Genomic DNA, 21,911 nt, shown 5'->3' on the forward strand with positions numbered 1-21,911 from the left:
CGCCAAAAGAGGTTCATAAAGTACGAGAATGACTTTAACCGTTTTCTTCGGCGAAAAAAAAAAAGAAAAGAAAAGAAAAGAAAAAAGACCGTAAAAAACAGGGTGGTTGTTAGGGTGGATTCCACTGTACTTGCAGGTAATTTATTTTGATGTTTTATTCAACTTTATTAACTAGAGGGAAAGTGAGGTGAAGAAATATTAACTTAACGTTCGATAAAAACTTCTGATAACAAATAAGAGCCAATAATATCGTCTGCTATTCGATCTTCGTTTTCAGATATAAACGAGTGCCAGACGAATAACGGAGGATGTGAACAGGTCTGCACAAACAACCCTGGAAGTTATGCGTAAGTGACTTGTACATGTATTATAACCCTTCAAGTAATATATCAAACACAAGAGACAGTGTTTCATCGGGATATCCAAACACCGAGAAGTAAACTTGAGTGGTGAATATCGGTTTAGTAATTCAAGTTCTTCACGGGTCACGCAAAACGTTCAGGTCACGGATCACGAAGAATAATTTCCTAAATTCACGTTTCAGGGAATAAAACATCAGCTAATCACTCGTCACGAGAAACCCCTGTATGACCCTCTACATAGCCTTATCCAGACACTTAGGGAGATTGGAGAACTCTCGAAACTTATGCACACCCTTAACTGCGTCTCTGGTTTGCATGACTGTCTTGAATTCTCCAGACCCGCTTCGTGTTTAGATGTGGCTATGTAACCACGAAAAAGTGCTCTATATTGTTTAATTGGATATTATAACGTGCATCGTATGGAAACCATCCTCTTTCGTCGTGGGTCACTTATTAATTTTTTTTTTCCTCAGATGCTCCTGCAACTCGGGCTTTGTGATGGACAGTAGTGATTCCACGCGTTGTGTGGACATAAACGAATGTCTTACGGTAAGAGAAAAGGAAGTAATTCTTAGTATCTAACCTTCCTTGCATGCATATTCAGGGCAAAAGAAATGCAAAGTAGCAGTTGGGCCTTGAACAGAAACCGGCCAACATCTAATGGATTTAAAGTTTTCAACAACTTCTTCCTTCTTCTTAGTTCCTAACTCTCCTCTGGGAGAATAGAGCCGTCAGGAGAAATAATATCACCGGGCGCATGCAGTGCACATGCAGCTACCAGTTTCCGCCTTAGGACAAGGCTAGTCTCCTCTGCGGCTGCTAAGTAAGGTTCAAATAACGGCTGCGGCGTAGGAGACTGGGGAAGAAGGGTTTCAACATGGAGAGATGTTGAACAATTTGACTTGGCAGTTATGTGGATTCCTGAAACCTAAGAAATGCAATGTCTAAGAAACTTTCAGAATACAGTCAACTCTCTCGTAAGGGGACACCCTCGGGAACTGGAAAAAGTGTCCGTTAATAGAGCTGTCCGGTTACGAGACCTATTCCCATAAGCGGACACCCAAGAAAAATATGACGGATGTCCGCTTACCAGAGAGTTACATTAGCGAGTGTTAATCGAAGAAAAAGTTCATTTCCATGTGTCAATTATGGTAAATGGGGTATCCGCTTACGAGAGTGCGTAAACAACAGAAAAATCTAATTTTTTATTTTCAAAAGTGTCCGCGCACGCTTACGAGAGAGTGTCCGCTCACGGGAATGTGTAAATACAGAGTTTGACTGGGAGGTAAAAAGGGGAATTGTAAACAGTGTCCGTAAGTAGAGCTGTCCACTTACGAGAGTGTCCGTTAGCGGAGAGTTGACTGTAGACACAATTTCGAGGATTTCTTGCAAATTGATAGGTTCTGCAAGCAGAAACGTTAAGGGGTTAAGATATTGGACCTCAAGTACATTAACCCTATACTGCTTGGGGTATTTCACTGGTAAAGAGAGACGTAACAATCCCAGGTTTTCTAACTATGACTGGCGTCTGTTTTTAGGACAATGGAGGTTGTCATCATAACTGCACCAATACTCCTGGTTCGTTTCAATGTACTTGCCATCCAACGTACAAGCTACAGATAGACAGAAAAACTTGTGGTCGTAAGTGAAACTTTATTCGACTTCTTCATAATTAAGCCTTGTTTGAAGCTTAAAACGCAAGTTCTATAGGCAATCTAGGAGGCAATATTTTCATCTGTTTCTAGCCTGACTCTCCAGAATTAGACGATCTCACTAATCTCGTTACCAGCCACTCGAAGCTTGATGTATATTGCATCTACAGCTCCGAAATTCCTTTTTTTTAGTTTACAAAGGGATGATGAAAACCTATCATGTTTTTAGTATGCTGTCTCGGTATTTTCATGGTCTTTGCCTTCAAAGTCACCTACGTTTACAAATTGGGTCTTCTTACATCGTATTTAGATTGCCCCACGTGTGATGATTTTGAGGCCTTGTTAGTGACCGTTGAAGACCTAAAAAATAAGGTACGTGGTTAAAAAAAAATAATGATTAAAGAACAAACAACGAACGAACGAACGAACGAACGAACCGGAGCGATCGGTCGAGGGAGGGAGGGAGAGAGATAGCGAGATATCGAGCGAACGAACAGACCAACGGACGGACGGACGAACGAACGAACGGGCAAGCGAACGACCGACCGACCGACCGACCGACCGAACCAACGAACCAACGAACCTGCAAAGCAACGAATGAACGAACAAATGAATAGATGAAAAAATATCACAACACACATGTTTGGCGAATTTTTATTCTACTGAGCCGGAGGTCCATTGTTAAATTATTAACTGGTCTACGTTTTGATTCGTAGTTCTAAAGTAAGAATACCAGAAATACCTCAGTTGAAGAACAGTCAGGGCTTAAGTTATGTCACGGTGTTACAACCATTCATTTAGCATCTAAACTCTGATTCTTATCAGGCTAGTCTCCTTCCCAGCCGTTATTAACGTCGTCACGCAACGCCTTTTCCCGCGTAAGTGGTTTATAGTGGAGTTGATGGGGAGAAGAGTTGCGTGACGACCTCAATGACAGCTCCGAAGGAGACTATTGTTAGGCCTTGTCTTGGCGCAGTTTACGTATTCTAAAGACATTAGACTGCGAGCAGGCTCTCTCTTCCTCGAAAACCGAGCGTGACTGTGACAGTGACATGCGAGCGGCGATGCCACGAGCCGCTAGTAGCACGGAGGTCTTCCGACGCCCGCGCTACTATCGGCTCGCGACATCGCCGCTCATACGTCACGCTCACAGTCACTCTCGCGCGCTTACTTGTTTTGCGTTCTTCCCAACGGATTTTTGAGGAAAAGAGAGACTGCTCGCAATCTATAAAGACATCTGCTTAAAATGTTTACTGTTTTCTCATTTAAGCTCGCTTCGATTGAGGTCTGGAAGCAGAGTATTAGTAGTCAAGGATGCATCTTTGGATTGGAGTTCAAGCCCGATGGAACATCCTGGAGGAAAACTCCCTGTGAAATTTGTCATTGCCAGGTTGGTTTACACATTAATTGTATGGTTTATTCACCACGAGTGAGGTCAAGATGGCTGGATGATTTTTTTTCTCGTGTTCAAGTACCAAGACGCAGTTGAGGTCAATAAAAATGGAAAAAAAAGAACATGGCCGATATCCAGCCTTCTTGACTGAACAAGCCTGGTTAATGGAGGAATATTTTCTTGCGCAGAGAAGTGGGACCACGATACTCTAATGGGGCCGCTTTCAACTTTCCTCAAGGTTCAACAGTGTTATTGTTCAGTCTTAATGGAGCAGTAGCTTGCCTTGCTTCGTAATCATGGTTCTTCGGTTATCTGCAAGGTGGTCTCTTGTCAGCTAACTTATCATGATTGGTCTTAAACATTTAGGGATTACTTTTGTCTTCACCTCCATCGAGGCTTACACAGCTCTTTTGTTTTCTTTAGGGAAACCAGACTCACTGTGAAGGTATTTCTGGTTGTACGGGTAAGTAATTACAACTGAAAACAGTTGATTTAGCTGTTTGTTTGTTTGTCTGTTTGTTTGTTTGATGTCTGATTATTTGGTTGCTCCTAGAGTTAGTGTATTATCTTCAAAGGCTGGCTTTAACTAGCGCGTAAGCATAACAATGAGCAGACGCAGTAACGATAATTAGTGCCCTTTGTTGGGAAAATGTTATAACAAAAGATGCTAATTATCAACGTCTTAATGTAGCTTAGGTCCCGTCACCCTACGCCGTAGAAATTTGAAAACGCATCTTTGTTTCTACGGTTAGGTCTGCTATCCACACTAATCCGTCACGAAAACGGAGCTTTTCGTAAACGCTCTTCAAACCAGAGGAATTTGAAAACGCTGGCTTTGCGTTTTCGTTTGGACGGACAACATTTTGAAAACGGGGGCTTTTCAAAAACGATGGTGTCGCGATAATCATGTGATCTCCCTTACCGAGTTTTCCTCAAACAGAAATCCGAAATGACCGGTGATTGTTGCGTTTTTAAATTTCTCCAGCGTAGTGTGGACAGAAAACATTTGATGCGTTTTCAGAGTGAAATCTCCGTTTTGAAATTCCTCCGGCGTAGTGTGGGCGGGGCTTTATACCAGTCAGTGAAACCAGCGCTGAGATATTCAGAACTGCGCGTGAGCATCTAACGACAACAACAACAACAACAACAGCAGCAGCAGCAGCAGCAACAACAACAGAAATAATAATAACGTTAAGAACTTCTTTTCCACCACCCTCCCTCCCCACCCCAGACTATTTACTCTTCGCCCATATCTATTCGCAATAAAGGACATAGGACTTTTGCTGCAACATTTGACAGTCTTCCTTCAAATTGTCACTTAATTAGACAACACGACTCCATCCCCCAGTACAGAAGAAAGCGTGATGATTACCGATGACGATGATGATGACGACGACGAGGAAGATGCTACTTCAAGTAAGAAATGTCTGTAATTTATTTGAGCATGATCACGGCTACTAATGACGTCTTTGACAATCTTCCATAGAATAACCCGTCCAGTTTTTGTTTTTGTTTTTTGTTTTTTGTTTTTGTTTGTTTTTTTTTCCGACGAGTCATGCCAGATCACATAAGTTGGGGGGACAAGTGCTACTTTTAATAAATGTTCGTTAAAACAATCGTAAATTCCGTTCAAAAACATAGCCCAAACACTCGAGAGTACTTTGCTAGTTTCCATGTCATCTTGGCGCCATAAGTGGCTCAGCAACCTCGAGCCCAAAACTATGGGCTCGTCGCCGTCGTCACAGTTGTGTGCTCAGTAACCTGGCCCATGAATGCAAGCGAGGCTGGAGGTGACCTTGCTTTGATACAGACCTCTCTGCTTTTATCATGTAAATGAAAACTAATTAGCATAAGAACAACTTGATTTATACAACAAAAGCAGTGAGGTCTGTATCAAACCCAAGGTCATCTTCGACCTCGCTGCCATTCTAAGGCCAGGTCACTGAGCAGACAACTGTTAAATGGTCTATTCATCATCAGTGTGATACTTGTTCTTTAGGCCAGACGGCAAACTGTAACCAATCTTACCCTTCATTACATTCCCCGAGTAGGGGTTTTATCTTGTTATGGTTTTCTACTTTTTTTTATCCTTCCGCGATGTACTCATGGGATAAAAAAAAGAACAGTCGTCTTTGACACAGTTATTGTCATGAGCTGTGGAGATATCAAAGTTACGGTCTCGCTGCAGACCAACCACTAAGTACATGGGCTTTTTCTTCCCGCACAGAGATTAGCCAGCTAAAAGCCAAGCTACACATTTGAGTTCTTTCCCAAGTTTTTGATTTAAAAGGCGCACAAACAAGATGAATTTGATTCACTTTTTAATCTTCATCCTTTTTAGGTGGTGACGAACGCACCACTCGCACCACTGTGAAGATTTCCCCTACTCCAAGACAACTTTCGGAGAGTGAGCTGTTCACCATTAACAAGAAACGCCGACAGAGGAGGGGATTTTCATGATAACTCATGTATAAAAACGAATCCGTGTTAAACATGTGTGTAAAACAAGGGTAGTTTAACCTTTAAAAAAAAAAGATAAGTTAAGAATATATGTTGGGGTGTGATAGTGGGAATTCGAAGCCTTCAAGAAAGGAAAAACTGTTTGCTTTAGGTAATCTGCCTGAAGTCTCTCTCAAGCACTTTTCGTGTTCAGATGTTCGCCTGTTTGGCTTTCAAATTTGTCCCTGATCATGTGGTGAAAACAAATACTGTGGTTTGCTTCTGTGGACCTAATAAGGTCGTTTACCAGCTCGCCTATAAACAGTTGAAACATGTGCAATGTTCCTGAAAAAGGTAATTATGCGTACAATTTTGAAGTCAAGCAAGGGCTTTAATATATTGAACACCAAAATGTTTCGAAAAGAATTCTAGCAGGTTTAGATTTGTTTCTTCGTTTTGATGATGTAGAATATTTAGTAGCTTTTTGGAAGTTTTAGTACATAAAGTTTCTTATTAAGTTACCTATATCTTTTAATACAACTTTTATTAAATCAATACAGACAATGCTAAACAATGCTGTACTGCAAATAAGAGTAGTTCTTGGATGACTGATTTCTTTACTATCTTGTATCTTTTGTTTTAATTTTATTTCAAAACAACTGTAGCATGTTTACATATCACGACAAACGTCACAGTGATTTCAGCTAAAAACTTATCATTTTCTTCAAACCCTCTCTTATTATCCATTTTGACATTTCCTGGTATTTTGTGTTCCACCATCTTGGATCACGTCAAACACCCCCGCCAGAAGGTCACGTGGCAAACATATATCGCACAGAGCCTGTTATAGATGAACTAGGCAGCAAAAATCCAATAGGAAGTTTCGATATCTTGCATAACATCAGCAATTAGCAAATTTGGAGAGCTTTTCGCTTTTCCGCCACATTTCACAGCATGGCCTCATACCGTATTTTCTCGATTAAACGCCGGGTTCCGAATAAACGCCGGGTCTACTAGATAAATAGGGAAATAAGACCACCCAGTTATTTATATTGGAAGTTATAGTCGCCCGCCCGCTCTTTCGGTCGTCCCCACTAAGCGAGAGCCCGGAACAGGCTAAATTATATGATATTTAGCTCTCAAAACTTATGAGTAAAAACTCTAACAAACTCCAGGCACAGGGGACCCGAACACTATATCAGCAGTAAAAATAAATGTGCTGTTTATATTTACCTGTGTTCCTGTGTCTTTTCGAGTCGTTTAGAAGACATTTGAATGAAGCGAAGGCTGTTTATATTTCCGAATATTATCTCGTCTGCCACTTTGTAATTATGACCTTCCTATTACGTCTCAAGTTTCTATTATCCTCGTTAACTATTAACTCTCATCGGGAGAGTTAATAGTTAACGATGTTAATCGAAACTAAGCGGTAGGCGAGATAATATTCGGAGATGTAAACCGCCTTCGCTTCATTCAGATCCCTTCTAGACCTTCTTAACAACTCAAAACAACTCAAAAAGACACGAGAACACAGGTAAATAACAGCACATTTATTTTTACTGCTGCTATAGCGCTCGGGTTCCCTGTGCTCCCGAATAAATTGCAAAAGTCAAATAAACGCCAGATTCACGAAGACAAATTTGAAATTAACGCTGGGGGTGTTTAATCGAGAAAATACAATATGCACAACTCAAGCATGAGCTTTTGACATCTCGTGGTTGTTGGTTTATTTGGCCCTGTAACTGTCATGCTAATCACGTAATCCCGGAGGACGTCATACCACAGGGAGCCCAAGCTCACAATGCGAGGAGTTATTATTTTTTTTAAATCTTAATGCGAACGGCGTTCAGCGCGCGAAACGTGACCCAGTTATCGCCGGCATCTAGCGCCTTAAACCACTCGGCCACCGCAGCTTGCTTAATCTTTTGAAACAAATATTGTAGTATTGATGCAAATTTTGATGGCTTACCCCTGGGGTTGACATGGCATTGACCACCTGGTGGTGGGGGTGGGGCCCATCCCCACCACCGGGGGGTCAATACCATGTCAACCCCAGGGGTAAGCCATCAAAATTTGCATTTTAAAATACTACAATATTTGTTTCAAAAGATTAAGCAAGCATTGGGTAGGCCATCTAGTATTACATAATGCCCGAGTTTATATTGAAAATGTCAATTACTACCAGCATAAGCAGAGTTTCTCGACCAATCAGTATTCCTCAACAAAAAGTGTTGCTAATTGGCAAAAACTGATAATATACAGGTCAAGTTTCCAGTCTTAAAAACAGTGTAAAAAACATGATAGAGATCCCGGGCGGTCAATAAAAAAAGCATTGCCAAGTAAATCTTAGTCGAAGCTGAAGTTTATAACTGCTGTATGTGACACAAAACTACAGGTGCTTTTTTAAAATGATTCCGCTAATATATAAAATAGAGCACAACGTTTCGAGGGGGAGAAAGATACAGAATTCACAATAAAATGCTGAATTGCATCTCTTGGGTAAGGTCTCCACCCTATGTTACCTTCCCTTCCATTTGTAGGCGGAACATCGGGTGAGGCAGGCCGACACTTCTGGTGTTTTTGTCGTGAAGACTCTAAGAATGAAGGCATCGGCTTGTCGAAAGAACTCTTCACCAGTCCGTGATTCCACCAACTTATAAACTTCTAGGCCTTGTCAGAAAACACTCTACGCACATACAGGATGAACGTGCAACTTACTCGATCGCCGCCATCGTTTTTGTTTATTTCCGAAAGTCTCGTTGAATCGGGAGGTGACGTCACGAGTACAATCGGAAAATGACGATCGCCCGGGTCAACTTCACACTATGTTACTTAACGCTGACGTACCTGTAAATAGCTACCTCGGTTAATACCCTTTAAGCATGCGTGCGAGGCTAGCCAGCGCGATTTCGGTGGTCGGTGACTGAATGGGGCCGAAAACCGAAACCAGAAAATCCTTGTTCTTGATTGATCACGGGGTTGCTGCCACACTGTACGGGGTATGAATGAATGAACGAACGAACGATATAACGATTCCTTGGTTTTAAGTGGTAAAATGTTTTTCAGTCTATTAAGGGCGTTTATTTGAACACTCACTTTGCGGCAAATACTCGATACATGATCGTCAAATTTTAGCTTACTGTCGAGTACAACCCCCAAGAGGCTAGTCTTTTCTGTGGTCCTAATATCAATATTACCCAATTTAAGGAGTAGCTGATCTTCTGTTCTGCCAAGGACCATAGCCTGGTACTTTATCGGATTTGGTTTCATGCCATTTTGAATAAATCATGTAGTTGCGTTCTCAAGATCACAATGGAGGTTGTCTTCAACAGCACGTACGTTCTTGTTGGAACAATGGATATTTGTATCATCCGCATAAATGATAATCCTACATTGTGATATTACATACGCCAAGTCATTTATAAGAATATTAAACAATGTAGGTCCCAAGACAGAGCCTTGAGGGACTCCTCTTAACACCTCTTCCCTCACGTGGAGAAGGCGGTACTGAGCTTCACTCTTTGATGGCGAGAAGAAATAGCACATGATCACCTAAGCCATAGAATTTAAGTTTTTCTAGAATTAAGTCATGTAATAGGCAGTCAAAGGCCTTACTTAAATCAATGGCTACTGTGCCAATTATATTATGATTATCAAGATCTTCCTTCCACGGTTCAGTGAGTGCAAGGAGTGCCGTCGGGTACCCTTGATATTTACTGTATCCAAACATAGAATTGTGAAGAATCTTCTCTAAATGAACTGTCAATTGTTGATGAATAAGATGTTCAAAGATCTTGGACATTGTTGGAAGAAATGTGACTGGTCGGAAATTCTCTTTCTCTAATTGTGACTCCTTTTTATGATGTGGTACGATCTCTCCTCGTTTCCAGGAGTCAGGGACAGCTCTCAAAGTAATGATAGTGTTCATTAGATGACTAAGAGGCCGTGTAATTGATGGAATGGACGCCTTGAGTGCACATGGTGGTAGGTGGTCATGACCAGTTGCTTTGTTTGCTTTCATTCTTTGTATAGCAGTCTAGACCAACTCGTGATTAATTAAATTGAACTCAAACTGTTCATCTTGATTCCAGTTCCTTGGAATATTTGACCAGTGCGGTTGATTTTCAAAAGAAGTGTACTGTTGGATGTCCAGTCTTTCTGTAGTTTTAAAATAACCATTCAGTATCTGTGATTCTTATCTTTAATTATTTTATTGTTCTCTTTGAGCGTGATATATTCACTTGGTACGCATCTCTTTGAATGCATCAGAGGACGAAGTGAGTTCCAGAGTTCTTTAGGTTTCCCGGCGGAACTTATGCATAAATGTTCAAAGTGATTAACCACGGACCTGCGTCGCACGGTTACGATACGGTTACACGTTATCCTGTAGGCCTCCCAGTTGTCAGGCGTTCTTGGCTTGTTATATTTACGCTTCAGAGCATTCCTGAACTTCCTGTGACTAATGGTATGTATTTCTGGGGTGATAAATTTCGATCGACGGAAGCTATCCCTAACTTTTCTGCATTTGATGGGGGCACGGTCATCCAATACATTTTTATATAACTCTTCCCATGCCCAGTAGATGTCATCTATATCCTCAAATACGTAAGTCGGATGAAAAGGAACGAGCTGCAGATCTTTGTTAAATTCCTCATCGTTGAACTTTTTAAAACACCTTCCTTCTATTAGGCGGGCTTTCGGCTTCAATAACTTTTTGTTAAAAATTGTCTAAATTAGCATGTGGTCACTCAATCCAATGTCAACAGTACCAGATTTCAAAGCAAGTGAGGGTGCATTGCTCAATATTACATCCAAACAGGTTTCTGTGCCCTGTGTGTACGCGCGAAAGATAGGTTTCTGTTAAACAAAGCGATAGTCTGTTTACAGCAGTGTTTTGCAACGTCTCCAGATCCAAAAACGTTCCTATTTTTATTTCTACCTTTTTTTTTTTTTAAATCAAAAACATAATGACTTCCACCATTTACATGTGCTACAAGATGATCTCCGCTCCTTCATAAGGCGCTTCTGCTGGGAATGGTTACACACATATGCGGGATATGTTAAACGAAGAATGCATGTCACTCTTGAGAATACCATGAGGGATTCCATGCACGTGCTTTGAAACAATTACGCAAGGCTCAAACCACACGCGCGTCAACGGCGGGCATCGTGCGAGGACAAGTGAAAGCGAATTTAGCAAACACGCGTTCAGCTCACAAACTGAGCATGGCACACAAGTTCCATTGTACTGACAAACAATTGACAAGATTTTGGTTTGTACCACTCAAGCGACTCCACCGTCAAAACAAGCTCTCCAATGCAGACTGTAGAAGGAAACGATGGCAGATAATTTGCACTATATCGCTTTGATAAAGAAATCTTAAACCGTAAAATCGAAAGAAAAAGAAATTGCGCAAGATTCGGGACTAAAGTCTTAAAAATAATTCCAAACAAAAAGAAAACCATGTTCATCGCTCAGTGATTCCTTGTGGTCCAATTAAGACGACAAACAATCATGTCTGTGCAATTAAACAAGAGATTACATTCAAATTACATTTAAAATGCAGTTTAGGTAACATTTTGAGAAGATGGTTAATTAAGTTCAGCAACGTTAGTTACCAAGAAAACACCAGGTTGTCGACCGTGCGCAGTCTGTTTTTGACGCATATTTCAAAAAGCGCATTTGTACTAATTTTCTGCCGATGTTTTGTTTACATTCTAGTAAAGAGAGTGGCTTGTCGGTATTATTATTATTATTCTTTTTTTGTCTCATTGTTGGAAAATCGTGGCGAACCGCGGCAGGAAGTGCTTTTGTTTTTCTGTGACGGAAAAAGTCGTTTCAAGACCATGGTAGTCTGTCTTGGCGCTACCACATATCCAGTGGAAAATGCGATATGATCATTCTCCGCTCGCTTTCATTTATCGGCAAATCAATTTAGTCCTGATCTACGCCCGGAGATGTTCTCTATTAGATGAGTCAGAAAATAAATTGCGGAAAAGAAAAAAAAAACATCGCCTTTCAATGCAATAAGTGAATGTGCCAAAACAAAGAAACTAACTAGCATATGCATTAGTCTATTGTTAATTCGAATCTGTCAGAAAACAATCAACTGGCCCCCGATAAAAGGGCTAATATGCTTGTCAAACGCTCCATTCGCCCCTAAATTGAGCGTACAGTACAGACTACCAGGAACACCAACATGGAACTCCATTTGGCAGTGCACGACGATCGCCACATCAAGCGGCCGCTCAATTCGTTCATGGTGTGGGCCAAAGGGAGAAGACGGGAAATGAACCGAGACAACCCCAAAATGCGCAACGCAGAAATCAGCAAAATCCTGGGCGAGGAGTGGCGGCAGTTATCTGACGAGGTGAAAAAGCCTTTCGTTGAAGAGGCCATTCGCCTTCGACGCCAGCACAAGATCGACCACCCAAACTACAGATACAGGCCACGACGAAAGAACCGCATGGAAGGCAACGGCGAGATCGTGCAAGGTGACGGATTCCGTCAACCGTTCGCTCTGTACCCGAACTCTGGCGCGCCGCCGTCCGCCGGTTTCCTGGCCCATTCCTTGCCACAGGATTACAAATCGGCAATGTTTCCACCGAGGTATTCCCATCACGAGAAGCACGGTTACGCAAGCGAGCACGTTTCCAAGACCAGCAACGTTTCCACCAGTTACCTGTCGCCTTTTTCAGTTCGGCCATCAGAGGTCCCGTCTTGGAATGGCTACCTGTCCCCCGCCACATCACCATATTACTTCGAAACACCTCGCTTCACCATACCTTGCGAAAGTCCTGTTCGAGCAATCCACCCAGGGAGCATTCCTCAAGTTAAAGAGAAGTTGCCCAGCCCTGGAAGCCCAAGCATGGCCAGGAACCATACTAGCTGGCCGTATTTTGCCCTCAAGGCTGAACTACAATACACCTAAACACACTTTTCTCTTTTGTTCAACGCAAACACGAGGAGTTTTCTTAAGTGACTCTAACGCCATCAAGGACAAAAAAGACGTGTACTACATACTTTTTTTCTTATACATATTTTTTTTTGTCAAATTATTTTTCAAAGTTGTGCGATGTCATTTATTTGAGTTTTTAACTTGAACTTTCTAGTACAGTGCAAATACGCTGTTCAAATATTGTAATTTCTTTGTTGATCTGTGTTTGTTTTGATAATAAAACTTGAAATGAGTTTTACTGAAATGAAAAGTGTACACATTTTCTATTTGCATTGCACTTGCTACAGATTTAGAATGGCAGTGTTAATTTTCGATAGAATTAATGTAATCTGTGCGAAATCCCTTGTAGACATCCCTCGGAGTGTGTTCATTACTTGACGAAAATAATATCAACTTATTCCGCGAGATTAACTTTTCTAAATATTTTGCATCAGTAAATGGTACGTTTTCCCTGCTTGGAACAAGCACCAGCTGATTATTCGGGCAAAATATCACATCATTTCATTTGCCACATTTGCGTTTTCAATGTGCGAAAATCGTCACCGACCGTGAGAACTTTTATCTTATAAACCTATTGAGTAAACGTTGGTGTCAAAAATCTTTGTCCAAAACAATACAGCACGTGGGATTATTGTTAATTGGTTTTAGCTTGCGGCAAGTCCGCTAAAATGAAAGGTTTCTCTTTTTTTATCGGTCCAATTGAGCTGGTTTACAATAGCAGAAAGCCAGCTTTCAAAGTTACACATGATTTGAAAAGCTTCGTCTGTTTGAAAGGTTCCTCACTAAGTTCCAGTCCAACGTAAACATAAGTTATGTGTGTTCATAAAACGCTTGGTTGCTTTCGGGTGTGCATTTACACCTTAAACACGTTAATATGTACGCTGATTGAGAACATTTGATGGTTTAGAAGCTCACTTAAAGCTTGAAAGTAACAAAAACCCGCACATCAAAGAGAATGTGCCAATATTAGTTTGACATGTATAGACATTCAAAGGGTCGCACAAAAAAAGGCTTAAACAAAAGTTGTATATCGTTTGTGCTTAATTCTAGACGATTAGCATTAGTCTTCTGCACGGAAACCAAATGAGGCGAAAATAAGACCAGAGCCACCTTCTTTTTTCGTCACAGTAATGCTTAAATGTTCAGTTTAATCCAATTTCAAGACAAGCATTTCGCTGACGAGAAGAAATTGAAAACTTTCCACCAAATTAAATGATGGAGTTTTTGTATGCAGACCATTGATGATGTATGGCTTTTGTTTTCGGAATCCGAGTATTTTTTTTTTTCAATGAGGAAAAAAAAAAAAACTCACTCACCACTTAAGCAATCTCAAACCGATAAGAATTTTGGCGAGAAAATCGCGGTTTGTCAGAGGGTTTGGTACTGACTGATATGTCCGCGTTGGATAATGTTTAGATAGTCATACCAGTTCCAGTTTTTTAGCTCATAGTCAACTGAATCCTTTCTTTGCTGCTTGAAAACACACAACAATCTGACCACCTGGAAAACAACTTTTGCTTTTGGTGTCGAGTATTTGTGCTATCGATAGTATAAGTTTATTTTATAGAACTACATGTAGAGGAGGCGTGTATTACAAGCCGTAAACGTTGCTTGTTTAGTTCTAAAAACGGTAAATCAAGTGTAGATAATCGCGCTTTCAAGTCGCTTTTACTGGTAATTGACAATAAAAAGGAAGAACCGTTGCGTGAAATACTCTTTAAGACAAATTTACGCTTAAAGGAGCTTCTTTTACAGCTTCCGTGCAAGCTCGCTTCACATAATTTGTTGCGCTTTTGTTATGGCCTTCAAGCAACACCGTTTCGTTTTTTTCGTTCATTTCCACGCGGCGTCTACATGTGGACATGCAAAGTATGTTTTTAAGACGTCTTTGTTCCCCTGAGGGAGGCCAAATCAATTCCAGGCATTAAAATTTAAATACACGTCCAAAATATTCGGTAATTGTGCGAGAGGAAGCGAAAACGTGGAAAGCATATGAAAGAAGTATGCGGTTATTCTTCGAAAGTAACTACGGTTCACGAAAATCACATTCAAAGAGAAAAGAGAAGCAAGAAAAAAGCCTGTACAGATGCTCGGTTAAAACGCAGTTTGTGCAAATTGAAGAACGTTATATGTCAAATAGATAGAGTAATCTCTCGATCAATATTTCAAATTTCGTTTCGCGCAGGAGGGCCTTGGGAGAACCAGAAGATAAAAGAGAAATGCATGTGGCTTTTCTGAAAGAAATTGTACAGAAGCTTTACTTTTTACAAAAGATTTTTTTCAAAAGTGACGTAGGAAGTGTCTCGCACAAAGAAGCCTCGTGTTTGCTTTTAATAATTTTTTGTTGTTGTTGTTTTTATGAGAAAAATCAAAGCAGAAAAATCACCGATGCTGCGTCGTTAATAGAAGTTAATTAATTTTGGACACGATTCGCCAATGGATTAACAAAAAAATAAAACATTTACGGTCGCTGGGTATGTGTTTAGAAGCGTTTGGTGAATTAGCAATATATGGCCTTGAATAAATATTGACATTAAAAATGTTGGAATTAATTAATAGTGATGTGGCACATAGAGAATTAGCCCATTTCAATTTGTTCGATACCGCTAAATCCCTTACTCCCCTAAAATACATTTAAAATTTTTTTCGGCGTCGCTAAGCTTTATTTCGACTCATAATTGTATAGTGATACAATGATCCATTTAAGGAAAGGTTGGTTCGGGAAATCCGAAAAGGCCAAACAGATTTCAACGTTTTTATCATAACATTAAATGAAAGGTGACATTTTAAACCATGCGTTAATCTTTGCGAAGCCGACATTACAGTTCTCTTTGCATAAACCAGAAAAAGAAAAGTGCCTTATTATTTATATGATACTTTGTTTTGTGGAACCAAAGACCAGATTCAATGCTCGTCAAAGTTTACGACCAAATCTTCCTCGTCGCTACATATTATTCTCTTGGTAAGAATTTAACGCTTATTGAAGGCCTTAAATTTTATCGAAAATTGCTTTTCGCCGATTTCCTGTCGATATATAAGTGGGAGAATTTTGAATCTTTGTCAAATGAAAGCCTATATATGCTTTTTACAACTCCGGTTATTTTGATCCGTCTGGCAAAAACAGGAGTTGTGTGTTTAGGTTTCCACGACATGCATGTCAGGCCACAGAACGAAAACTTAATGGAGAAAAATTGGAAACGCTTTTTGAACAGTTGGCCTGACATAAAAAGAAAATTATTTCATTCAGTACGCGTGATATTCAAGCATATTCAATGACTTATTTTATAGTATTTTCTTATATTTGCTTGATAATAATTATTCTAAATTGGATCGGTTGAAGATATAGTCAAAAATGTGGTTAGTTTGTTATCAGTAAACAGTTAAAATTTGTGATGAAAATCAATCAAATTTATTTACAATCACATCAAAGAAATGGCCATTAACTTGATCAAAACAAAGTAGTGGAAATTATAATTATGATCGTTGCATTCAGTTAAAAAATTCATAATCAAGTCCTAAAATCAGTTAGCAGGTTTGAGAAAAACAGCTATAAAATTGATAACCTGTAAAATCGATAAAGCCTAAAGGCGAATTTTAGATGAAATTACCATCTTTGCTTAAGGAAAACATAATGTTTAATTGTCAGCTTTTAAGATTTTTTTTTATATTAATGGTGCTCATTAAGTTAGTTTTGCATTTAAACGTGCTTTGTCAATGATTTAGACTAAAAGGTTTATTTTCATCTCATTTTTTGATTGACTGGTATATCTATTCGCTATTTATGTCAAAAACTAAGTTAGAAATCACAGTATTTTGCAGAGCGATTTCACGAAAAGAAAAGAAAGAAAAACAGGGCAAATCAGCCTACAACAAACCACTTATTCTGTCGTCTCCTTTAATAAACCTATTTTTTTCTTATTCGATCAGTTCTGGGTATAAAAGAGAAACAGCAAACCTTTAGAGATCTTTAAAAATCACCTAAGCTGTTTGCAGTTTGTCAATATATATATATATTTTTTTTTTTTTTTTTTTTTTTTTTTTTTTTTCTTTTATCAGAAATTTCCAAAATTTCCGAGATATAATTGCATTTTTTACAATATCGCTTCCGGAAAAAGGTTGTCGGTAAATCAAAAGCAAACACGCTAAGTAATTCTGAAGGTTCGTTGAACGTGATTAAAAGTACCTTGTGTAGAAAAAATCAAATTATCTGCGCAAAAAAAATGAATTCTTTTCGACTGATGCTGCCCTTGCAAGAGATGTCGTTAGGTAACATGTTAAATTAAACTGAAACTGAGCAGGTTCCACGTTTTCAGTATTTTGCTCAGGTTTTTAAATTCTCAAGATGAATTTAGTAGCATATTTTGTTTTCTCAAATGTTTGACGCGCTGGATTGTCGCTTTTCTCCCATGTTAATCCCCTGTTAATGTCGATTGTCTACAGAAACCTTGTTCATTTTGAGAAATGGCAGATATCTCTGAGTTTTTGACATCGTTGAGTCTGTATTGAAACCATTCTTGAATTTTAAAATTCAAGAATTATAGCAGAAGTGATTCACTGGAATGTAAGTTAATAATATAATACGTGACTTGAATTTCTTGCTACAGATGTTACTAAAATAATTGCAAATGTATAAAAGAAAGCAAATTTGTAACCTGAAAACAACGTAAGCTTAACAGACCCTTAACAGATATGTCGCTTTTATTACTTCTCTGATTTGTGTGACCTTGTTGTTTCATTTTGAAACAAGTTAATTTTGCTAAATGTAAATCTTACTAATTTACCAAAAAAGAAAAAGAAAAGAAAAGAAAAGAAAAGAAACACTGTAAAAATAGAAGAAGAAAAATATTTTTAAAAAAATATGAAACCTTTTTTTTCCGCCCCTATATTACAATTTTTGTTCAAGAATGAATATTAGAATATATTTCGGATTGTAAAAAAAGACAACAGTTTATTTTGGTTTTATCAGGTTTCGCCCAAATGGAATACCAGATGTCCAAAACAGGAAAATTTGCCGACTCACAACGAAAGCAATTATTAAATTTATTGTACGACAGCATCTAATAAAAGTGGTCTCATAAGAGAGTCTTGTCGGCCGCTTGATCAGCCGCCAAACGCAAATTCTAAGTGTCACAAAGTGTTAAACGCGAAACGTCAAACGATTACGAACAGCGTAACGTGGTGATCACGCGTGTGTTCAGCCAGCTGCGATGACTTTAAGGTCCTACGCAGTCTCTCGTTGGTGGAGGAAGATTGCTTTACGAGCCCAAAGAGAGTCTGGGTGGGAGGCTACCATGTATAGAATCTCGACCACTTTATCGGGGGCGTTTTCTGTGCAACCCCAAAATACGGAGCTTTCGAAATGGGAACAAATGGTCTACGGAAATCTGAGGGTATAGTTTTCGTCGGAAAATCAGAAAATTATTAAAATTCCTAAATGTGGACCATTTACCAACTGGAACGAAAATTCGCGGTAAGAAAGTTTTGAAAATATGGGTATAGCTTGCATGGGCGGGATCATGACTAAAACACCATTCGAGCACTATGGGTAACATCATACGGATACGCACAAGTAACATACGGATATACACGAGTAACATACGGATACATACGAGTAACATACGAATACATACGGATACATACGAATAGATACGAGTGACATACGGATACATACGAGTAACATACGAATAGATACGAGTAACATACGGATACACACGAGTAACATACGGATACATACGGATACATACGAATAGATACGAGTAACATAAGGATACATACGAGTAACATACGAATACATACGAGTGAAATACGAGTACCTACGGATACATACGGGTAACATACAGGTTGCATAAGAATATACGATGGCAGGAGGATAATACGGTGTTTAGGAAACATGCCGGCAAACCGAATCAACCGAAGCGAAGGTTAAAGGGGGAATCAAAATTAATACCTTTAACTTAATAAAATGTAATAACTTCAGTAAATTTTCTCGTTTTATTGTTGTGCTTGATCCAATGTTTATTGAAAACACTTCATTTATATCATATGATGTTATTTTATAGTTTTTATAAAGTTCATGATTTTTTTCTCGTTTTAATCATGAGAAAGGTTTTTATAGCGTTATGGGTATATCATTTTACATAACCAATCAATTTAATCTGGATTTTGTAAAAAAATTATATACATATATTTGAAATGTACTTACTGGTATAGTAAGAGAACAGCCAAAATTTGCCAAATTTGAAAAGAAGCTGGACTTTTTTACCACTTACTTAAGAAAAGGAACGGGCTTGAATACAGTGATTGAAAATCTCCCCCGAAAACAACACTCAACACACACTCAAATAATTGAGCTTTTACTTTGTTATTACATGTACTTGGAGGAAAACACTAGGCCACATTCGTATTCTCGGTGTTGGACTGCAACTAGCTTGCAATAGAGGCTCATGCGGGGATTTATCATTAAAAAGAGATTAATGCCATTTACATTTGAAAAAACTTCCCGCTTTAGCCTCAGTTGCAAGCTAGTTCCCGTCCTATACCGAGAATACTAATCTGATCTATTCTAAGATTAATTTTGTGTGCAATCATCGTAATCATCAACGCAATCGGGGACAAAAAATGGGAACGGTTTGTGCTTGTACTTGTCGAGCAGTAACAACCAACAGAACAAAAATTTGATCAAGAGGAACTGTATGGAAACAATTCGTCCAAAAAGTTAAAGCCACAGCGGAAACTTGGAGTTGGCACAACACAGAATAGGCCATTTCCTCTGTGTCAAAACGAGTCTACGTGCGAAACCATTCATATGAAAATGTGTTCCCCCTACAGGTTCATTTTCATGCAAATCAAACTCATTTTCATAAACAAAGGTTTGCACGAAGACTCGTTTTGAAAGAGGCACAAGGTAACTCGGACTAGTTTCCTTTATATTTTGTCTTGTTTTGGACGGTTAAACAGCAACCGGAGGGGGGCTTCCGGAAGGCGATTTCCGGGTGAAGGGCTTTCGGGTTGTAGGGGGGGGGGGGCTTCCTGGAGGGGATTTCCGGGTGGAGGGCTTTCGGGTTGGGGGGGGGGGTATTGAGAGATGGCACTAAAGATTCTAAATTTTAGATCGTCTTGTAATTTGCCAGGGAGCCGTAATGTAATATAAAGAAGATTAAGGGTAGCCTTTTATTGTTTTTAATCAAGGTAGAAGCCTAAGCTTTAAGTTAGTTGTTGTTCTAACTTGTGTGCTTTAAATCTTTAAATAAAATCTCTACCTGGCTCTAATTTTAAAATTGTCTTGTCTCAGTTTAGGTATTACAGTAAATAGGTAAGATTGAGAAAATGACGAAAAGACTCTTCCGACTGCATCTCGAAGGCAGTTGCCATTATCAGTTCAATATACCGTCTCATTTCTTCCAGCATTTCATCTTCTCGGCTAACCTTGTTTTCTCCTTGCTCAGCAGTAGCTACAACTTCTTTTTGATTTGGTCCAAAAATATTCTAGTCAAGCTCTTGGGCTTGTACAATAGTTTTCCTCGACAACAACTGAATGAAGGCTACGCGGAAACATCTCATTCCAGCAGCTTAAGTCAGTGGATTAAACAGTGAATGAACAGCACAGTACAGTTCATGAAATAAAAATGCTCACATTTATAGGGCTAGTGTCTTCCAAAGATATCAAGATGATAACACAGATATTTACCGGAAAATACCACAGGAAAACTGTGAGAAGTACAATAATTGTGCAGTAAAAAGCTTTCATATCCTTGAGTACTTTTTCTTTACTTCTAAGGAAACTTGATTGGCAATAATTTGTTTTTCGTTGGGGCCGACCTCCTTGTATACAGAGACATTAAAATAACCAACTAACGGCGAATTGTATGCTTGCTGGCCAGAAGATGATCGCTGCTGCCGTAAGTCTCGGTGTAAGTCTTGTTTTCTGGATTAACTCAAACCTTTTCGCTTGGTCGTGTTGCTCCTTGCGAATAAGAAGCTGGTCGTGTGGACATTTTGACTTCTGAATTGCGGTGTGTGTTTCAGCTAAATAAATCTATGACTATTTTATCGAGTAGAATTAGTAAGTAAGCTATTGTATCACATTTTGAACATGTTGCCGGTAAGTATTAACTTTGACTTCGGCCAATTATTCTTGAACTCTAAAAACTGGAATACTTTTTGAACGTACAGGTGAAAGCCAGCAATTCAACACAAATACTTGTAACGAGTAAATCCGATCCAATGTTAACAATTCTGTCCAGAAAGTTAATCAACAACGGGAATTGGTAGTTAAATGCACGACTTACTTACAGTTTATGCACGAAAAACATTTCGTTTCATTCTCTCTGACGATAGTTTATTAACTAACCACAAGTGAATGCTAAAGCCTTTAGTGTTTGATCATGAAAGTTCATTTTAGGGCGTTTTAGCCTCTTTCTTTTCAAAGAAAAATAGGCAGTAAAACATTCACCTGTTGTGTTTCACGTAAACGAGTTTGTGAATACAGAAGACTGTTAACAGCCCTCTATTTTCTCGTATTTCTATTCGATTGTTGAACGCGCGGATAGAATCGCGAGAGAACTCGCCGCCAACGCAAAACGGGAGACTTACCAGGGTAGGGGGTGGGGACCGAGAAATTCTTCGTTTGGCTCGCTTCGCTCGCCTCCCCGCTCCCACCCCCGCGTGTTCGGCGCTCGATTCGCTCGCGTTTTCTTGCGCGTGTATTGAAAAACAGAGAGACTGTGAACAGTCTATGATCACAGTCGAACCCCTATAGCAAATGTCAGTGACGTCACCTATTATTATTAAAATGCCAACCAGAGAACTATTGGCTGGTGAAACAAAGGATTCTTTTGTTTAACGTGGACATTTAAATAACAAAAAACAATGTTTGCAAACAGATATCTTCCCTATTAAGCGGCCAGCCCTCTGTTAAGTGGCCACATATCGAAGTCCCGAAATTATTGTCAGAAAAATACTGTACTAAAATTAACATATGTATAAAAGGAAATAAGGTAGCTATTGTACCATATTTTGTAAAAAGAAGTCCGTTTTCGCTCCTATGATGTCTCCATAAACGGAATTCGGTCTGTTGCACATAAGTACACTGCGGAAACCAAACACA

General features: G+C 39.3%; 2 protein-coding genes across 2 annotated transcripts in view; both read left to right on the forward strand.

Annotated features, from left to right (window-relative positions):
• LOC110045136 (uncharacterized) overlaps positions 1 to 6,420 on the forward strand; it is a 32,991-nt gene extending 26,571 nt beyond the window's left edge. The window contains exons 21-28 of the mRNA XM_089272718.1: positions 278 to 347; positions 836 to 911; positions 1,901 to 2,003; positions 2,325 to 2,386; positions 3,285 to 3,404; positions 3,831 to 3,870; positions 4,734 to 4,823; positions 5,749 to 6,420. Coding sequence (XP_089128844.1) covers positions 278 to 347; positions 836 to 911; positions 1,901 to 2,003; positions 2,325 to 2,386; positions 3,285 to 3,404; positions 3,831 to 3,870; positions 4,734 to 4,823; positions 5,749 to 5,867 — 680 coding nt within the window. The 3' untranslated portion in view covers positions 5,868 to 6,420. The remainder of the gene's footprint in view (positions 1 to 277; positions 348 to 835; positions 912 to 1,900; positions 2,004 to 2,324; positions 2,387 to 3,284; positions 3,405 to 3,830; positions 3,871 to 4,733; positions 4,824 to 5,748) is intronic.
• A 5,103-nt stretch (positions 6,421 to 11,523) lies between these two features.
• On the forward strand, positions 11,524 to 13,055 carry LOC110045110 (uncharacterized). The gene has a single exon (XM_020750713.2). The coding sequence runs from the start codon at positions 12,047 to 12,049 to the stop codon at positions 12,776 to 12,778; it is 732 nt and encodes a 243-aa protein (XP_020606372.1). The 5' UTR covers positions 11,524 to 12,046; the 3' UTR covers positions 12,779 to 13,055.
• Positions 13,056 to 21,911: the final 8,856 nt, after the last annotated feature.

Source organism: Orbicella faveolata, unplaced genomic scaffold, assembly GCF_042242905.1.
Source record: "Orbicella faveolata isolate gen_17 unplaced genomic scaffold, um_ofav_v1 contig_35, whole genome shotgun sequence".
In the NCBI taxonomy this organism is placed as follows: Eukaryota; Metazoa; Cnidaria; class Anthozoa; order Scleractinia; family Merulinidae; genus Orbicella; species Orbicella faveolata.

Bases quoted from the DNA above. Each gene is read 5' to 3' on its own strand.
- LOC110045110 (XM_020750713.2), top strand. From the start codon at position 12,047: ATGGAACTCCATTTGGCAGTGCACGACGATCGCCACATCAAGCGGCCG.